The following is a 19501-nucleotide window of genomic DNA, read 5'->3' on the forward strand; positions in this document are numbered from 1 at the left end:
AGTGAAAGTGATAGTGCTTGAAAAACTCTTAAGTGCTATAAACATAAGTACAATTAGATTAGTCTAGCCTCATTTCCCCCCCACCCCCATAACCAAGAAGGCACAGGATAAGGTTTTGCAATAGAGTCCAAAAAATAGTTAATCAAAATACAGTAGACTACCCTCTACAATCCAAATATTTATTAAATATATATCATAATAGGCTTTACGGGGGGGGGGGTGTATATGTATATGTGGTTTATGGTCACATAGTTAGTGGGTAGGTGGATTTCAACAACAGATTCACTCCAGGTCTAACTTTTTCCCCATTGATGGGGATCTTGGTAGAAATATCAAAGATTGGGGGAGGAAGGGAAGGGAGGAAACAGGCCTTAACAGATAATTTTCCAAAGCAGATCACATTACAAACATAGCTAAGAAGTGTAGACAACGAAAGACACTACTGCATTTACAATTTCATAGCAAAAACAAAATAAAATTAACATGTGCCTAGGAAAAGAGATCAAAACTGTTTCCAATGCTCCCTTTCAACTAGGCTCCTCTCGTGCACGTGGTAAGATTATATAGTTCCAGAATCATCCTGAAACGTCTCAGTTCAGTGAGGCCAGGCATGTCTGTACCTGATGCCATTCTACTGGGACTCAAGGAGATCAGCAGGTAAGATGTTCCTTTCTATAGGCAAACAATAACAGACAAAGATGGGTGGCACTTGTTTCTCTTCAGAAATTGTATCCATGTCTAATGGTATAATAGATAATTCTCTTCCACTCATGTAGTGGATACTTCCAGAAGTGTAAACAACATAAGTCTGTCCTGAGGAGATATTAGCAAATGTGAAAGTCCTCTTCCTATCATCAGATAATTCATATGGATAGTGACATGCCAGAAGTCGAGACCCTGCGAAGAGAACAAATGCATCAATAAATATCAAGCGCTTTCTATATATCTAAGCAATGAGGATACAATTAAGGAAAAGAAAAACAACCCCTTGCCCTCAAGGAGATTACAGTCTTCTGAGGGAAAGACACATAAAAGAACATTGAAAGTTGAAAGATGAGTTGGGGGTAGGTTGGGAAAGTGCCCATCAAAGGTGCATTGTGGAGAAATCAAAGAAGTCCAAAATGAGTGTAGGTAGGAAGTAGATATCAACCCTGTGGATAGTACTCCAGTGCTATGAGTGGCAGGGAGAGGCGATTTGGCCTCTATTGTCCTGGTCTACAGGACCAGGGAAATGTATGATGTAGAGAGCAAGAGCAATTAGAAAAGAACATTCTCCAGGTAGGAAAGTCAGGTGACCCTGACTTTCAGGTAATCCTTTGAAAGGTTTTCCTTTTATTTTAATTCACTCCAATACTCATCTGCCAAGGCTATACAGTTCTATCTTTACTGCCAAAAGATCTTTCTGTGCTTTTAATGCTTGGATTTCCCAAGCATTTCTGGAATACATAGAAATAGATAGATATTCTACTTTCGGCCAAACACTGGTTTAAAAAAACCAAAATTCTACCAGGCAAATAAGAAAAGGGCTTTATCTAGATATGGCAGAGTAGTCTCAGTTTCTTAATCTCCTTTGTCTACTATTCAACTGTGATTCCCATTCCTCTAAACACATACAACCCACTCCACCCCCCCAAACTTCACAGATCTGTCCTTTTACAAAGCATCGCCATAAGAAAAAAAAAAGCAAGAAAAGTGTACATTTGCCTCTTCGTTAATTGGAACCATAATTCTTTAAAGCACTTAAAGGGTTGTCCTTTCATACCTGGGGTCCTATTTTTTTTTTTTAATGAAAAACCTTCCCAAATTTGGGGTTGTTTTTTCCCCTTTGTCCAAAAGGAATTTCTATAACCAGACATCACAGAAAGGGGAGCCATTTGTTGAGCTGTGATAAAAAGGCCAGACCTAAAGTGCTAGATATTGATTTCCTTTCCAAAAGTCATCTTAGAATATTAAAGCTAGAACAGACCTTGAAGTTCTAATCTGTCCTCAGATACTTGTCAGCTGTGTGATTCTGTGCAAATCACTTAAATCTTGCCTACCTCACTTTCATCTGTAAAATGGGGATAATAGTACTTATTTCACAGGGTTGTTATAAAAATCAAATGAGATATTTGTAAAGTGTTTTGCACAGTGCCTGACATACAGTAGGCACTTGAAAATGCTTTCCGCTTCCCTTTCCTTCTCTACTTCTACCTTCAGCTTACTGAGGAAGTAGATCTCTGGCTTCCAAGTCAAACTACACTATTACCACTACGCTGACAACTCATCTAGAGGCCTCACCCACCCAGGGTACAATAGATTAAGCTTGGTAAAACTTTTTCCCCTCCCTACTTCTCACCAATTTCTTCTTCTTACTTTAGAAATTGGATCCCACTCATACTTCATCTGGGTCATGAAGGCTCTTCTAGCTTACCTACTCCAAACGATGTTATTAATGTAATTGCTTGTCGTTTTAGACCAGACTGTGGTTCCATAGAGTAGGTTGTGCCTTCTGGTAAAGGCAACACATGCGGATTGGCAACTATTCTGTCACTTATATCCTGGTGCATATGGCAATATATTTCTGACAACCAAGAGATCCGAAAAGGTACATTTTTTTAACCCTTCTGAAAGAAGCCCAAACCTAGATTCACAGCCAAAGAGCTGGATCTCACCTCGAAATTTCTTGAGGAATTTGTTTAAACTCATGCAATAAGAATTGCTCAGTTTTGGGGTGAAAGGTTCTGGCCTTTGTAGCAGCAGTGACTCAATCCTATAGAGAAGAGACTTAGTTATCATTCTTGTACACCAGCTTTTGCATCCTCTTTGGCACCAAGGGCTTCCTCACCTCGTTTTATTATTTTGCTTTCTCCTAACCCCTGTACTCCATCCCAAACTACTCACTTACCTTTCTTCAGAAAGTCAGCATACCTGCTCAAAATGTCTCCTATGTCCTAGGAGAGAAAAGGAGAAAAGATTATAAGTTGGTAGATCATGTGAATTGATTCAACAAAGACTTAGCTACTCTATGGCTATAGGGGTGGATGAAAAAGAGTAAAGGGTGACTCAGAGGTTAGAGATCTGGATGACTAAGTAGAGAGACAGGTCCACATAGGTAAACTGAAGGGACAATAAAATAACTTTTGTTATAGATTTGCCATTTAGGCAATGTTTTACTACTTTCTGTAGAACCCAATACACCTGTGCCATCACAGTAGGCATTTTTCTTTCTTTTTAATTTTCAGTTCAACAATCACTTCCATAAGCTTTTGAGTTTTAAATTCTCCTCCTTCCTCCCCAAGATGATGGGAAATCTGATTTAAGGTTCTACACTGACATTCCTTTAAACATATTTTCATATAAAGAAGAATAACCAATAGGAGGAACCACAAGAAAGAAGAAACAAAACATAACAGAAGTGGGAAAAAAAAAGCACAAATAGTTCTTTCTATGGATGTGGATAGCATTTTCCACCATGAGACTTTTGGAGAGGTCTTAGATCCTTGCATTACTGAGAAGGGCTAAGTCTATCAACTTTAGTCATCGCACAACTTTGTTGTTATTTTGTACAACTGTTCTCCTGGTTCTGCTCACTTTACTCAGCATCAGTCCATATAAGTCTTTGCAGGTTTTTCTGAAGTCTACATGCTCATCATTTCTTAGGGCACAAGAGTATTCCATTACTTCATATACCACAACTTGTTAAGCCATTCTGCAATTGATGGGCATCCTCTCAATTTCTATTTCTTTGCCACCACAAAAAGAGCTATAAATATATTTATACATGTGGGTCCTTTTCCTATTTGTATGATCTCATTGGGATACAGACCTAGGAGTGGTATTTCTGGGTCAAAGGGTATGCACTTTTTTTTATAGCCGTTTGGGTATAGTTCCAAATTGCTCTCCAAAATGGTGGATCATTTCATAACTCCAACAACACATTGGTGTTCCAATTTTCCCCATATCTTCTCCAACATTTATCATTTTCCTGTTTTGTTATGTTAGCCAATCCGATAGGTGTGATGTGGTACCTCAGAGTTGTTTTGATTTGCATTTCTTCAATCAATAGTAATTTAGGGTATTTTTTCCATACTACTATACATAGCTTTAGTTTCTTCCTCTGAAAACTACCTGTTCTTATCCTTTGACCATTTATCAACTGGGGAATGACTTGTTTTCTTATAAATTTGACTTAGTTCTCTACATATTTCAGAAATGAGACCCTTATAAGAGACGCTGGTTGTAAAAATTCTTTCCCAGTTTTCTGCTTCCCTTCTAATCTTGGTTGCATTGGCTTTGTGCAAAAACTTTTCAATTTAATGTAATCAAAATTATCCATTTTGTATTTCATGATATTCTCTTGTCATAAATTCTTCTCTTCTCCATAAGTCTGACAGGTAAACTATTCCTTGCTCTCCCAGTTTGCTTATAGTATTAGCCTTTATATCTCTAAGTTGGGTACCCATTTTTTTTTTTTTACTATTTCACTATATGGTGAAAGATTTTGGTCTATGCCTAGTTTCTGCCATGCTCTTTTCTAGTTTTCCTAGCAGTTTGTCAAATAGCTAGCTCTTAATCCCAGAAGCTGGGGTCTTTGGGTTTATCAAACCATATATATTACTACAGTTATTGACTACTGTGTCTTCCATACCTAATCTATTCTACCCATCCACCACTTTATCTCTTAGCCCAGTACCAAGCAATTTTGATGACTGCTGTTTTATAACACAATTTAAGATCTGGAACAGCTAGGCCACCTTCCCTAGTATTTCCTTTGGTTAGTTCTTTTGCTATTCTGAACCTTTTGTTATTCCAAATCAATCTTATTTTTTCTAGCTTTATAAAATATTTTGGTAGTTTGGTATGGCACTGAATAAGCAAATTAACTTAGGTAGAAATGCCATTTTTATTATATTAGCTCAGCCTATCCATGAGCAAGTGATGTTTTTTCCATTTAGATCTGACTGTGTGTAAAAGTGTTTTGTAATAGTCTCCATAAAGTTTCCTGGGTTTGTTTCAGCAGGTAGACCTCTAAATATTTTATGTCTACAGTAACTTTAAATGGAATTTTTCTTTCTATCTCTTGCTGCTGGGCTTTGTTGGTAATGATTTATGTGGGTTTATTTTATAACTTGTAACTTTGCTAATGTTGATTATTTCAAATACTTTTTTACTTTATTTTCTAGGATTCTCTAAAAATGCATCATATCATCTGCAAAGAGTGATAGCTTTGTTTCTTTACCTATTCTAATACCTTCAATTTTTTTCTTTTCTTATTGCTAAAGCTAATGTTTCTAGTACCATATTGAACAGTGATGGTAATGGACATCCTTTTTTCAACCCCCAATCTTATTGGAAATTTTTCTAGCTTATCCCCATTACATATAATGCTTGCTGAAGTTTTTGGGTAGATGTTATCTACCATTTTAAGGAAGACTCCATTTATGCCTATACTCTGTAGTGTTTAATAGCAGTGGGTGCTGTATCAAGCCTTTTCTGCTTCTATTGAAATCATATGATTTGTTAGTTTTGTTATGATCAATTATGCTGATAGTTTTCCTAATATTGAAACAGCCCTGCATTCCTGGTATAAATCTTACCTGGTTGTAGTGATTATATGTTATTTAAAATTTTTACATCTATATGCTTTAGGGAAATTGGTCTATAATTTTCTGTTTTGACTCTTCCTGGCTTAGGATTCAGCACCACATTTGTATCACAAAAAGAATTTGGTGGGACTCCACCTATTTTCCCCAAATAGTCTATGTAGTATTGGAATCAATTGTTCTTTAAGTGTTTTATGGAATTTACTTGTAAATTCATCTGGCCCTGGAGATTTTTTCCTAGGGAGATCATTGCTGGCTTGTTCAATTTCTTTTTCTAAAATGGGTTATTTAAATATTTTATTTCTTCTGTTAATCAGGAAAATTTATATTTTTGTAAATATTCATCCATTTCACTAAGATTTATTAAATTTTTTGGCATACAGTTGGGCAAAATAGTTTCCAATTATTGTTTTAATTTCTTCTTCATTGATGATAAATTCACCCTTTTATTTTGATGCTGGTAATTTGGTTTTCTTTCTTTTTAATTAAATTAACCAAAGATTTGTCTATTGTATTGTTTTTACCCCATAAAATCAGCTCTTAGTTTTATTTAGTAGACATTTCTTACCTGCAGCAGGTCCCCATCTGACATCTGAGACTTTTCTTCCAATGCTGTCACCATCTCCCTTAGGTCTTTGCTATGTCGGGACATTTGGAACCTGCTCCTATTCTTTTTCTGGAAGTTTTTTATTTCTTCCTGGGCTTCATGATCCTTCAGTTTCTCGAACATCTCACTTTCCTCCTCATCCAGCTCCACAAGACTATGTACATCCTCTTCTTCATCACTCAGAAATTCACTTATTTCCTGAAATTTTTCCTCAAGTACTTCTCTTGACATATCCACTTGTTCCTACAGTGGGACATGCTTATCAGATGTTAGTTTTTTATATAGGACAACAAATGGCTCTGGTCAAACCTCGCCTTGACTGCCTGGTTTGTGTGACATTTACTGGAAATAAACACTATACCAAGGAAAATTTAGGAAACATGGATTTGAGTCCATATTCTGTGCCATATAACTGGTAAACTTGAGAATGTCTGTCAACATTTCTGGATTTAGATTTTCACCTGTAAAATGCTAGGAAGGCTAGGAGATACTTAAGAATGAAATTCTGGAGGTGTGGAGAAAATAATTCAAGTGAGGAGGAAAAGGGGGAATTGTCTGGGGTAGAGAATAATGTAGCTGCTCCAAAATTTCACCATCCAACTTAGATTTAAGGGGCAGGGGGGAAAATGTGTATAAAAGATACAAGCAAGGCCATAGAGGAGGGCCTTTGATTGGGGTGGACAACAAGATCGTAAGCAATAACAAAAAAAGGCATAACTTGTTTCTTATTTTACTTCTGTTTTCTCTATCAAGGAAAATTATGCTGGAAATAGAATATGGCTGATAGGTTGGCTGAAAATAGAATATGGCTGATAGGTTGGCTAACACTAAAGATAAGTAAGAAGATATTTGAAGAACATATAGTTGAAGAACGCTGAAGAATAAATAGTCTGCAACTTATAGGCCAGTGAGATTGATTCCAATTTGAGAAAAATTCTAGAAAGGATTCTTAAAAGGATGCTTGATGTGGAAAACAATCTAGCAAACACTGGGTTTAGATCAACATTTAAACCATATACCAAAGATATACTAGATGACAAACATAAGATATCATAAATAAATCAGAGAAGCAGAAAAGAAACTACCTTTCAGATTTATGGCTAGAGGAAAATTTCATGACTAAGCAAGGAATACAAATGATCACAGAAGATAGTAGGCAATTTTGAATGCATGAAATTAAATTAGAAAGGAAATAGGAAACTAGGGGAAGAGTAGCAAGTTTCTTTTGATAAAGTCTCATTTTCAAGATATAAGAACTTGATTCAAGTTTATAAGAATGAGTCATTCCCCAATGAGTAAATGGGGAAAGGATAAGAACAGGTAGTTCTCAAGGAAAGTAATCTATAGGCACAAGGGGGAAAAAGTGTTCTAAACCACCTATAACTAGAGACATGCAAATTAAGGCAACTCTGAGGGCTCACTTCATACCCCCAACAGATGTTGGGGAGACTTTGGGGAAAACAGGCACCTTAATGGTTCATTGGTAGAGTTTTAAATACTTGCAGCTATTCTGTAAAATACTTTGGAATTATATCCCTCAAAAGACTGATAAATTTTTCATATACCATTTGGTGTAGCAACACCACTATTAAGGCCTATACCCCTAAGAGATCAAAGTATAAAATTAATCCTATGTGTACAAAATATTTCTTAGCTTTTTTTTTGTAGAAGAAAAGAACTGGAAACTAAAAGCGGTAAGGTTAATCAGAGAATGACTGACCAATTATGGCATAGGAATGTAATGGATATTACCTCCTAAAAATATCAAAGCAATGGTTTGAAAGCAACCTTAGGAGACTTTGAACAGATGAATAAAAAGTGAGCAGAACCATAACAATGTATACAATTATATCATATAATGATACAATAATATAACTTGGAAAGACTTTAACTGGTCAACACAATGATCAATCATGAGTTCAGAAGATTAACAATAAAAGATGTCATCTACCTCTTGACAGGGAGGAGACTGATTAAATATGCAGAATGAGTGTTTTACGTACAGGGACAATTTTGGCACTTGCTTGGGTTAACCATTCATGTTCAAAATGAGTATTTTGTTTTATCTTTTTCTCCTGGAGGCAAGGAGAGATAGAGGTAGGAGGGCAGCCTTTTACTGGCAATGTCTCTACTCCTACAGTCACCTCAGATTGTGATTTGACAACTTCTGAGAACTTATCAGTCATGCTCAATTCAACTTCCATCAACCTATTCAGTACCCTTTAGCGTCATCTTCTACCATTAGATTATAAGCTCCTTGGAGGAGCAGGACTTTGTTTTGTTTGTCTTTGTATCCCTAGTACTTTGCACAATGCAAGTCATTAGCAAATGTTTATCCCATCTTAAAATTACAGATGAAAAGATGGTAGATGAACAGCTAGAAAGGGAATTGGTGATTTTGCCTTTGCAACATCTCTGGAATATGCCCCTTTCTCAATGACACTGCCACTACCCTCGTGCAGGCTTGGATTAATATTGCAATAGCCTCCTGATAGGTCTGTCTGCCTCAGTCATCTCCCCACTACAGTCTATCCTCCATTCAGCTACCAAAATGATTTTTCCCCCAAGTCAAAGGTCTGAACTTGTCATCGCCTTACCCAATTCTACTGGCTATCACTAACAATATCAAATACACAATCTTCTTTGTCATTCAAATATGCCATGCATGTCTTACATCATATTCCCTGTCCTATTATCTTTGATAGATTGTGAAACAGCAAGGGGGCCAGTGTCAAACAGGATACTCCATCCCTCCATTTCAAGTATTTTCTTTGGCTGGCCTCTATGCCTGGAATGCTCTCATTCTTCATCTCTGCCTCCTGAATTCTCTGGTTTCTTTCCAATCTAAATTAAAATTCACATCTTGTAAGGGAAGCCTTTCCTAATTTTTCTTCTCTCTTTTTATTATTTCCTATTTGTCCTATGCATAAGTTGTTTATACATACTTTTAATTTGTTGTCTCTTTCCATTGGATTATGAATTCCTTGAGGATAGGACCCATCTTTTGCTTTTTTTTTTTTTGCATACCCAGTTCTTAGCATAGTGTCTAACACAGAGTAAGAGCTCAATAAATCCTTGACTGACTGATCAAAAAGAAAACAGGAACAAGGCATGGCAGACTAGCCTAATGTCCTATTTGATATTGTTTCCAAATTGGTATATAAGGATAATGTGGGGGGGGGGAAGTACTTAGATTTTAGTAGAGCATTTGATCAAGTATTTCCTATTATTCTTGTGGAAAAGATGAAGAGATATGAACTAAGTGAAGTTGGAATTAGATAGAATCCTGCTAATAAACTACTTCTGAATCCAAGAGTAGTTGATGTTTTACTGTTAGCTTGGCTGAAGGCTCCTGATTGAGCACCCAGAGATCTGTCTATGCTTGGGCCTGGGTTAGTCACCTGGATAAAGTTATATGTGCTATATACACACACACACACACACACACACATATATATGTATATATGTGTGCATATATATATATGCTCCTCAGTTTGCAGGTGAAACAGTGCTGTAGGGAGAGATAACATAATGGATGAAGAGTCAAAAACCACAAAGATCTTGGTAGCCAGAATTTGATAAGATAAAATTTACATGAAAAAAATAAGGTACTATAGTTGGCTACAAAAGAATCAGCTTCCTAAGTTAGGACCCAGAGAGGGATGATTAGACAGGACTTTAGTGGATGGCAAGATCCAAGTTAGCAGTGTGATGCAACAGACAAAGAACAAAGATATAATGAAATACTGGGCTACCTCAAAAGAAACAAAGCTTCCAGGAACAGGGGTATTATAGTCTCTATCCTCCTCACATGTCTTCTAGAGCATCTTGTTTAGTTCTATGTCACTGATAAGCTGCAGGGCATCCAGAGAAGACATTCAGGATGTTGTAGGTCCAAGTCCAACTCGAGAGTACTGGCTAAAGGAACAGGGGATGATTAACCAGAAGAACAGAAGACAGTGTTATTAGTGTTCAAATGTGAAGGAACATACAACTGGAAAAAAATGAAATATAATTGAGGGGGGGGAACAAATGTGAAGGACTATCACAGGGAAGAAAAATTAGAGTTGTTTTGTCTGACACTGTGGGCAGAACCATGAGCAAGGGGCAGAAGTTGCAAAGAGGACACTTCAGGCTTCATGTCAGGCAAAATATCCGAGTGTAATAGGCTGCCTTGAAAGATGGAAGGTTTCCTTTCTTGGGGGTCTTCAAGAAGAGATTAGATGACCCCTTGTCCAAGTTATGCTATGATTAGAATCCCTTTCATTTAGGGGCACCTAGATGGCACAATGGATAGAGCACTGGCCCTGGAGTCAGGAGGGTCCGAGTTCAAAACCAGCCTCAGACAACACCTACTAGCTGTGTGACCCTAGACAAGTCACTTAACCCCATTGCCTACCCCCCAAAAAAAGAAAAAAAAAGATTCCTTTCATTTATAGATTGGACAAAGTGAATACCAAGGTCCTTCAACACTCTCATATTCTGGGATTCCAACTTTAGCACCCTGCTAAAGTTTCACCCCCACCTTGCTGTACTTTCAAAAGTAGAAAGGTCTAAGGCACAAAAACCCAGTGTGGTGGCCAGGAAGGACAATGTACACAAAGCCTAGCTTGGCTTTCAGAGATAGCTAAACACACAACAGAGGATTTGAAGTCATTTAAGACCTGGGTTTGAATCCAGTTTTCTATAGTCAACTACCTGGAAGAGTGTAGAAAATTAAGTTGGCCCTTTTGTGCCTCAGTTTCCTCATCTGTCTTATGGGGTGTAGAGATAAGGGAATCAGCAAACCTATTGCTGAAGACAGAGCCAGAAATACTTACTGTCCACACTACAGCCCAGGTCCGAGGTACCATCTTCTCCTCAAGTATTAGCTTCTTGACATCTTTCAAGTTCTCATCTAAACATTTCAGATTATCTTGTAGTCTTTTCTATAAGAGAAACATGAGTGCAATTTACTCTATTAGGAAGGTTCAGAACCCTAGTAAAGGTTAAGAGCTCAGATATCCAGAAGGCCTAGAAAGCTATCACCATTTGATTTAGAGAAGCTTCCAGTTCTCAGCTGGGATAGAGACTAACATGGAACAGTTAAAATGGTGGTAGGGAAGCTCCATCAAGTCACGAAGGTCCCTGGAAAAGAGCCTTTGCCCCATGTTACTTACCCTGTAGTCCTCAGCAGCCTCTTCTAAAGGACAGATTTTATGAGCTTCATGCTCCTGGGATTTTGAACAGGATGTACAGAGAAAGATCTGGTCATTCATACAGAAGAGCTTCTGGTCCTCCTGATGTCTTTCACACTTTCTGAGTTCTTCAGGATGCTGCTGATGTTGCTCAACAGCAACAGACATTTTGCTTTTCCTTGAAGTACTTTTCAAGACTTGTAACTGGAGTACTTCCAAGCATTTAGAGCAAGGTAAAGGCATGGACACCTCAGTTCCACTGCTAACACAGGACTGGCAAAAACTGTGTCCACAGGCTTTACTTGCCAGGTCTGGGAGGCAGACCTAACAAATGGTGTAGGTGAGCAGATCCTGAGGATCTGGAACCATTTCTTTTGAAGCCATGAGCCTGAATGAGAAAGTGAGAAAATGGGTGGTAGAGACCTTTCTCTGGCCTCCTGCCCATCCCCCTCCCCCTCAAACAGGAACTAAGCATAAAGCTATTTCTCCCTCCTAATCCCATAGGGAAGAAAGATGCATATCAGGGACAACCTTCGCAATCATTTTGGATTAGTAATCAAGAACAAAGAATCTGACAGTCCCAGGAGTATCTTATCCTAAGAAATTGTGTTGAAGAAGATGCTTAAAGAGGAAGTCATTTTTTATTGGAAGACCTAACATAACTATAGCACATCAAAATTCAATCTTATTCAACAAACATTATCCTAGTTGACCCTTATCCAGATTCTCATTTCAGCACAACTGCAAGCTATGCAAAGCTTTTGGACGATTTGTGATTTTTTTTTCCCCATTTGGAGGAAGGAAAACCTATTGTCTCCAGCACGAACTGCCTAGAAATACCTAGATAGAAGCCCCACAGCTTTCTCTAACTTAACATATTCAAAAGGGAACTCATATCATCTAATCCCAAATCAACCTTCATCCTAACTTCCATTTCCATGGCAGGCACCAGAATCCTTCCCCTAACCCAACAGTCATTCTATTAACAGGCATTTATTAAGCACCTACCATGTGCTAGAAACTCTATGATCTAGAAAGCTCTCCCAAGGAGCCAATACTCTATAGGGGAAATGATATAAATACCAAATGCACACAAAGAAATTAGAAGTGGGGGTTAGAGTAGCTCGATAGATCTGCAAAGGCTTCATGTAGGAGCTTTGAAGGAGTAAGGACTTTTCCTGAGAGGAAGACATAAAGAGAGAATGTCTTCTGACATGGGAGAAAGCCTGTACAAAGGTTGGAGATATGTCACATGTGAGGGAGAGCAAAAATACCAGTTTGGTTCAGCTCTGCAATGCAGATAGCAGAATAAGTTAAGAAACCTAAACAGATTCACAGTCTCACCATCATTATTTCCTCATTTTCTTATATGTGTAATTAATTATCAGATCTTCTCAACTATCTCTACATCTCCTTTGTCTGCTTGGACCATGGGGTAGCCTCCTCCTTGGTCTTTCTGACTCTATTCTTTGATATTTTTTTTTGGACTCCTGGAAACAACTCAACCATTCAGTTCATTCAAGATACTGATTAAAATCTCAAAGAATCCTATTTTCCCCTTGAAACAAGAGTTAAATTAAGCGCCTCAGGAAACAAGCACCACACTCTGCCTTACAGGTCAGTCATTTCCACATGGAGACCAGGTGTTCAGAGTGTACCTGTACCATATTTTTTTTGCATATCCTTTTGTTGAATGACTTGCCAGTACTTCATTTTGTCCCAACATCGATCTTGAACTAACAGGGTGCCAGCCTGAGTCAGGCCCACTCTTCAGTGGACAAAGAGAAATCAAACAGAAGCTGGAGACTCCCACAATCAATTTGTTATGGAAATACATAAATTCTTCAGGAAAATAATCGGGCATAGACATAAGGGCTTAAGAGGGAGGTTAATGCCAAAGAGGGAATAATCACAGATACATCTGGGTTACATTACGTGTATTTTCAACGACAAGGACCAGTGGTGCTACAACTACTAGGCCTTTGGTCAATATACTGATATACACTCGGATCCCTTTTCAGCCCCAAGGATTCAAGTCCACCTGCCTGAGAGACTAGGCACCTCCCAGCAGCTGATCAGCGCCCGTTCACTCGACTTAGACCACCTCACTTCTCCAGGGTGAACCCTGGAGCCCACCCACAATAAAAAAGGGCTCCTAGACCCCTCTCCCCATATGCACCATCTCTCCTAAGCCTCATCCACTCCATTTACTCCAGTCCCTAAAGCAGCAGTATAGGGCACCCCTCCATCAAACAGTGAACCCAGCATAAAGCTAGAGCCCCTTCCAGCTACATTCGTGTGTCCTTCAGTTAAGGGGATGAAAAAAAAAAAAAGAACAGTCACAACCCACTTCCCCTCAGACCTGAGGGCACCTCCTGAGCCCCAGGGAGCCCCACTCAGTAGTATGCTAGTAAATATCTAACAACCACTCTCTGGGGCGGGGGTGGGGTATATGCAAGGTACTTAAGTTTAGTCTACAATATTAACATTTTCTTCATTGCTTTCTTAAATCTAGATAAGCAGTAAAATAGTAAATCAAGTCAAGGCTTGTAAAGTATGTCAAACTGCCAATTTCCCAAGTGTAAATACTCACAATGAAAAAATTGAACCACCTATTTAGAACCTATTTCATTCAGCACACTACTCACGCTGTACCTGCTGACATTGCCCTGGAGATCTCTAGGAGGCTGCTTGCAGTGCCCCCTCCCCTTCTTAAATAGACCCTACGCCAACATTCTTTCTCCTTAGAGTCCCACCTACTGTGCTTAATCAGACTTGGCCCTGAGACAGCTGCATATAGCACTGCCCACTTACCAGCTGAGAGCAATCCTGGAATTTCTTTAGAGAACTGGCAGCAGTATCTGCATCTTTAAATCCACAACAGGACCCTCTTCCCCCCAAATCCCACCTCCATCCTCGCAGGCCAATCACCCATACATTGAGACACTCAGACCTAAAGTAGCTTTATAGAGTACTGATCACCTGATGACCAGCCAAGAGCCCCACAGTCACCCTGATGCCCCACCCACGGCTTGACTGAGACCAGAATTCACTTTTACCATCTACCCTAATGAAATAGACCCCGTTTTTCCTCAAGGTACTTTGTTTGTTTATATGTATTTTGATGGATATCCCATAAAGCTGATTTATCCCATAAAGCTATGTAATAAACTACACAGAACACTGAAGAGGAGGAAAGTCTTGATTGCATTTAGGACATTATTCAGTTCTTTTTAATGATCCCCAAGTTTCTTCCTTAAATAAAGGCCCACCTTTATAAAAGCAATATGCTTCCAGTGAGGCTGGACACCTAGCAATCATGGAAAGCAAAATTCTCTGAAAAATTAACATCTTGTGTTACCCAAAGGGCAAGGGACAGGCCTTGGGCAGAACATTCATAAGCTTCGATACATTTCATTCACTAAGTATTTTTTTGGCTAGGCAATGGAGTTAAGTGAGTTGCCCAGGGTCACACAGCTAGTAAGTGTTATGTGTCTGAGGCTGGATTTGAACTCAGGTACTCTTGAATCCAGGCCCGGTGCTCTATGCACTGCACCACCTAGCTGCCCCACTAAGCGCTTCTTAAGTGTCTGCTATGTATATGTTAGGCACTGTATTAAAAGCTGCAGATACAATGTGTGTACAGGAAAACCATTGCCAAATATAGAACAGTAAATGAAAATAATATGGGGATCAGTGACAACTAAGTGGGAGGATGAGGAAAATCTTTGTGAAAGACTTGAACTAAGACTGAATGAAAGCTTGGTAGTCTAAGAGTCTAAGTATGGAGGAAGTGAATTCCATGCAAGGAAGACAGCCTGCGAAAACCTTTGTGAATGGAAGTCTTTCTGTAATCTCTAGAAAAGTAAGGAAGTTAGAACAAAAAGCAGTTTTGGAGTATAGATAGGAAGTTCAATTTTGGAGATGGTGGATTTGAGTTGCTTGAAGGGCATTCAGATGCAGCTGTCTATAATTGATTATGAAGGCCTAGACCTAAGGAGAGACAGGAGGTTTGGATTTAGAAAGCTGAGATTTGTCCAGATGGAGATGATCATTAAACTCACATGAGGTAATGGTGTTACTAAGAGGTCACCAAGAGAGAAAAGAACAGTACATTACCCTGAGCGACAACCACATTTAGGATTTGTGAGATGGTTGATCATCTAGAAAAGGGAAGTTAAAAGGAGGGTCCAGACAGGAAAAACTAAGAGAAAATAATGTTATATTGTATAAACACTTAGTAATAGTGTTCAATAGAGTCAAATGCTACAGAAAAGATGAACACTGAGAAGAGAGCATTGGATTAACAGACTTGGGGGTTGTTGGTGACCTTGAAAAGCTTCGTTGAGATTTGTGTTGAGATTTGTGTTGAGATTAGTGTTGAGATTAGAAGTCAGATTGAAAAAATGGAAATTTTATTCTGAGGTGAGGTAGTGGAGACAACCAAAGTAAGTAACTTTTTCTAATTTGGATATAAAAAGAAAGAGAGCAAAAGAAGAGAATATATTGATGTGATTGTTGGTGTATAGGCTTTTTAATGAGGGTGGAGGCCTTGACATATTTGTAGGAAAGAGGGAAGGAGCCATTGAAATGGAAAGATTGGAAACTCAAGAGAGTAAGGTTGATTGAAGTGACTGGGAGATGGGAAGAGTTGGAATAGTGGCCGTAATTATAGGAGTTGGCCTTTCTGAATAGCAAAAGTATGACCTCTTCATCAGAAATAGAGCCTGATGACACAATGGAGGATAATGTTGAGGGGGTTTGTGGTTTAAATTAGGAAAATAAGGATATTGATGGGGAATGTCCTTACGTTCTCAGTAAAGAATAGGGTAAAATCCTCTACTCAAAAGGGAGGGGAAAGGTGGGAGTCTTTCAGAATGATGAGAATAGCAGCTAGGGGAGGGTAAGACACAAAGCAAATCAGTAGCATAGAGTTTGATAAACCACAAAACCTCAGTTTTTAGGGAAAAGATTTATTATTGGTCAAAAACCAATAGGAAAACTAGATAGCAGTCTACAGAAATTAGGTTTAGGCCAATGCTTCATCCCAAGAGAAACTCTAAATGGATATATAACTTAGATATAAAATATATCATAAATAAATTAGAGGAATAAAGGGAAAATTGCCTTTTAGATTTATGAATAACTAAAGAAAACATAACTAAGTAAAATTATGACGAAGATCACAAAATAAAATGGACAAATTGGATTACAAAAGTTAAAAAGATTTTGCACAACTAAATCCAAAGTAGTTAAAATTAGAAAGGAAACGGGCAAATGGAGAGAAATACTTGCTGCAAATATTTCTGATAATGGTCCTATATCCAAGCTATATAAAGAATTGATTCAAATTTATAAAACTAATTACAATTCCCCAGTAGATAAATGGTGAAAAGATATGAAGAAATAATTTTCAAAGAATCCACTCCAATCCAAATCCAAGCTACCAATGATCATATGAAAAAAAAATTTCTGTTACTAATAATTAGAGAAATGCTATATTAAAACAATTTTAAGGTTCTACCTCATACCCATCAGAGGAAAAAAATTAATAAAACAGGAAGGTAATGAATATGGAGGAACTTTAGAGGAAAACAGGCAAACTAGCACAGTGCTATTGGAGCTATGAAAATACCCAGCCATTCTAGAAAACAATTTTGAACTGTGCCACAAAAGTAACTAAATTGCATGTAACTTAAGACCTGACAAATAGTAGGCAGATACCACAAATAGATCAAAGATAACATGTACAGCCTCAACAAAGTAACAGGTTACAAAGTAAATCCTCAAAAATTAACAGCATTTCTATATAATAATAACAAAACATAACAGGCAATAATAGGGAAATCTCCTTCCATATAAATAAAAAATTCATAAAATAGTTGGAGATCAAATTATCAAAGCACATAAAAGACTTGTATAGATTCAATTACAAAGTTCTCCTTAAAGCAATAAAGAAATTAAAAGTTGGAGGAATAATAGTACTTTCTTTACAATATTATTGTGAAGCTCAAATACACTAGTATATGTACATAACTTTGTAAATGTCAAAGTGTGACATAATGACTACTTATTACTAAAAGACTTTCATTCATAGCTTTTTGTATTAGAAGGTGATTATATCACCCCATAACTGGCTTCTGAACTTCTTTCCAATTTTATAAGTCTATGAAGTAAATATCAGAGGCTTCCCAGGTGCTAGAGGGAAAGATTAATAGACAAAGTAAATAACATAAATGCTGCCTTCGAGAAACTTACAATCTATCTAGGGAGACATATCTGACAAAATAAAGAGCAATAGCAAACAATTCGAGACAGAATTTATAGGATCATCTATTTACAGTTGAAAGGAACCTTAAAGTTCAAATGAAGTCCAGCTGTGTTAATTTAATAGCTAAAGAAACTGAAGTCCAAAGAGGTCATCTCTTGGCCAGGATTACACAGGTTTAGTGGCAACTGCTGGATTTAAACCCAGATTCTCTGATTCTAAGAACAGCGGTCTTTTTTATTGCACAATTAACCTGAAAGTAATGTGGTCTGAATAGTATATCTTGTTGGAATCAAAAGAAGGGAATGAGTCATCATTCACTCACACTAATACTTCTCCAAATATATTTCATATAAAATCCAAGTGAAGTAGAAACTTCTTTGCTGGCCTCTTCCTCTGTCCATCAGATCCAATACGATGGAAGGCCCCTTATTCCATGGAGTTCTCCCAGAGAAGCTAGAGGTCCACACAGAGCTGCAATTCTGCTGGCTCTGCTCAGGATTGTGGAGGCCCCGAATAAACCAACCCTTCCGCTGAGCATGTCTGTAACTATGGTGTCAAACTCAAATAGAAACAGCAGCCACTAATGTATACATAAAGATCCCTGTAGGCTATTGATTCAGAAAATCACAAATTAATAATATCTATGTTTTATTTTCATTTATTTTGTTACTTTTTTCCCCCAATAGTATTCTAATGTAGTTTGGGCTGCACTTGTAAGTGTTGTGGGTGGCATGCAAACCTGGGCTCCATATTTGATGCCTCTGGTCTACAGGATTCCATGTGGGAACTACTTATTCCTGGGCACCCTGAGAGCACAGAAGCAGAAAGCAGAGGCTCTAAGAGTGGTAACATTGCTAAATTTCCCAAGTGAGTGATTTCTTCACCTTGATTACCCTGGTATCTTTGCTAGGAGGCTCATCTTAAAGTCAGCAAGAGCAGCTTTAGTCTGGCCAAAACTTAGAAACCCAAGGCCTGCCTATACCTTGCCTCCTTAAGCCCTTCATGAACAGCATGGTGGAGAGTTCCTTCAAGCTCCAGCAATAACTTTGGGCTACAGTAATACACAAACTGTAGGGGAAGATGCCTCTGTTGGAAATACAGGAACAAATCTAATTCACAAATTGCTAAATGGAGCTGAAAAGGCAGCTACAGGCTTCCAGATCAAGTTCTCCCTTTCCTCTGCACCTTTTTTTTTTAATGAGGCAATAGGGGTTAAGTGACTTGCCCAGGGTCACAAAGCTAGTAAGTGTCAAGCGTCTGAGGCCAGATTTGAACTCGGGTCCTCATGACTCTAAGGCTAGTGCTCTATCCATGGAGCCACCCTAGCTGCCCTTTACTACCTGCTGGTTCTACATTCTCTTCGTACCCCACTCCACCCATCAGCAAGTCTTTTGGACATACAGGAACCACTCTACATCAACCTTGCAGAACTATAAATCTAGTCCAAACTTCTGCCAGGAGCAGAACCATCTGACCCTCCTGCTCAGTGTCTTCATCTCACCAGCTTCATGCTTTCTTTTGAAATAAAATTTTAATGGAAATCTTTTGTTGTTTAATTTTAAAACTTTATCAGCCTTTTTTTTAAACTCTCAGTATCACAAGTTTATTATTTATGTCATATATACAAGTCAGGGAAGATTAATTTTCCTCTTCTGCTTCCTTTTACTAATTTTTTTCTTTTTGCCTATGTAATATAACAGTGTGTGTCACTCTATTCATTCTTTTTTTTTTGGCAATTTCATCAAACAAAATATGCACACTTGTTAAGTATCTACTATTCGAAGCATTGTGGTTTGGGCCAGTGAAATACAAAGGTTAGCTAAAATATTGTCCCTGCCCCTATGGATTTTACAGTCTGAAT

The 19501-nt window shown here is 38.1% G+C and overlaps 1 protein-coding gene across 1 annotated transcript; it reads right to left on the minus strand.

Moving 5' to 3' along the window:
• Positions 1-631: 631 nt before the first annotated feature.
• Positions 632-11537, minus strand: LOC110213427 (tripartite motif-containing protein 43-like). The gene is made up of 6 exons (XM_020993776.1): positions 11352-11537; positions 11013-11120; positions 6154-6435; positions 2911-2933; positions 2655-2752; positions 632-897 (listed from the first exon to the last, which is right to left on the minus strand). Exons 1-6 carry the CDS (start codon positions 11535-11537, stop codon positions 632-634), a joined length of 963 nt encoding a protein of 320 aa, XP_020849435.1.
• Positions 11538-19501: the final 7964 nt, after the last annotated feature.

Source organism: Phascolarctos cinereus, unplaced genomic scaffold, assembly GCF_003287225.1.
Source record: "Phascolarctos cinereus isolate Bilbo 61053 unplaced genomic scaffold, phaCin_HiC Scaffold_726;HRSCAF=1367, whole genome shotgun sequence".
Classification (NCBI taxonomy): Eukaryota; Metazoa; Chordata; class Mammalia; order Diprotodontia; family Phascolarctidae; genus Phascolarctos; species Phascolarctos cinereus.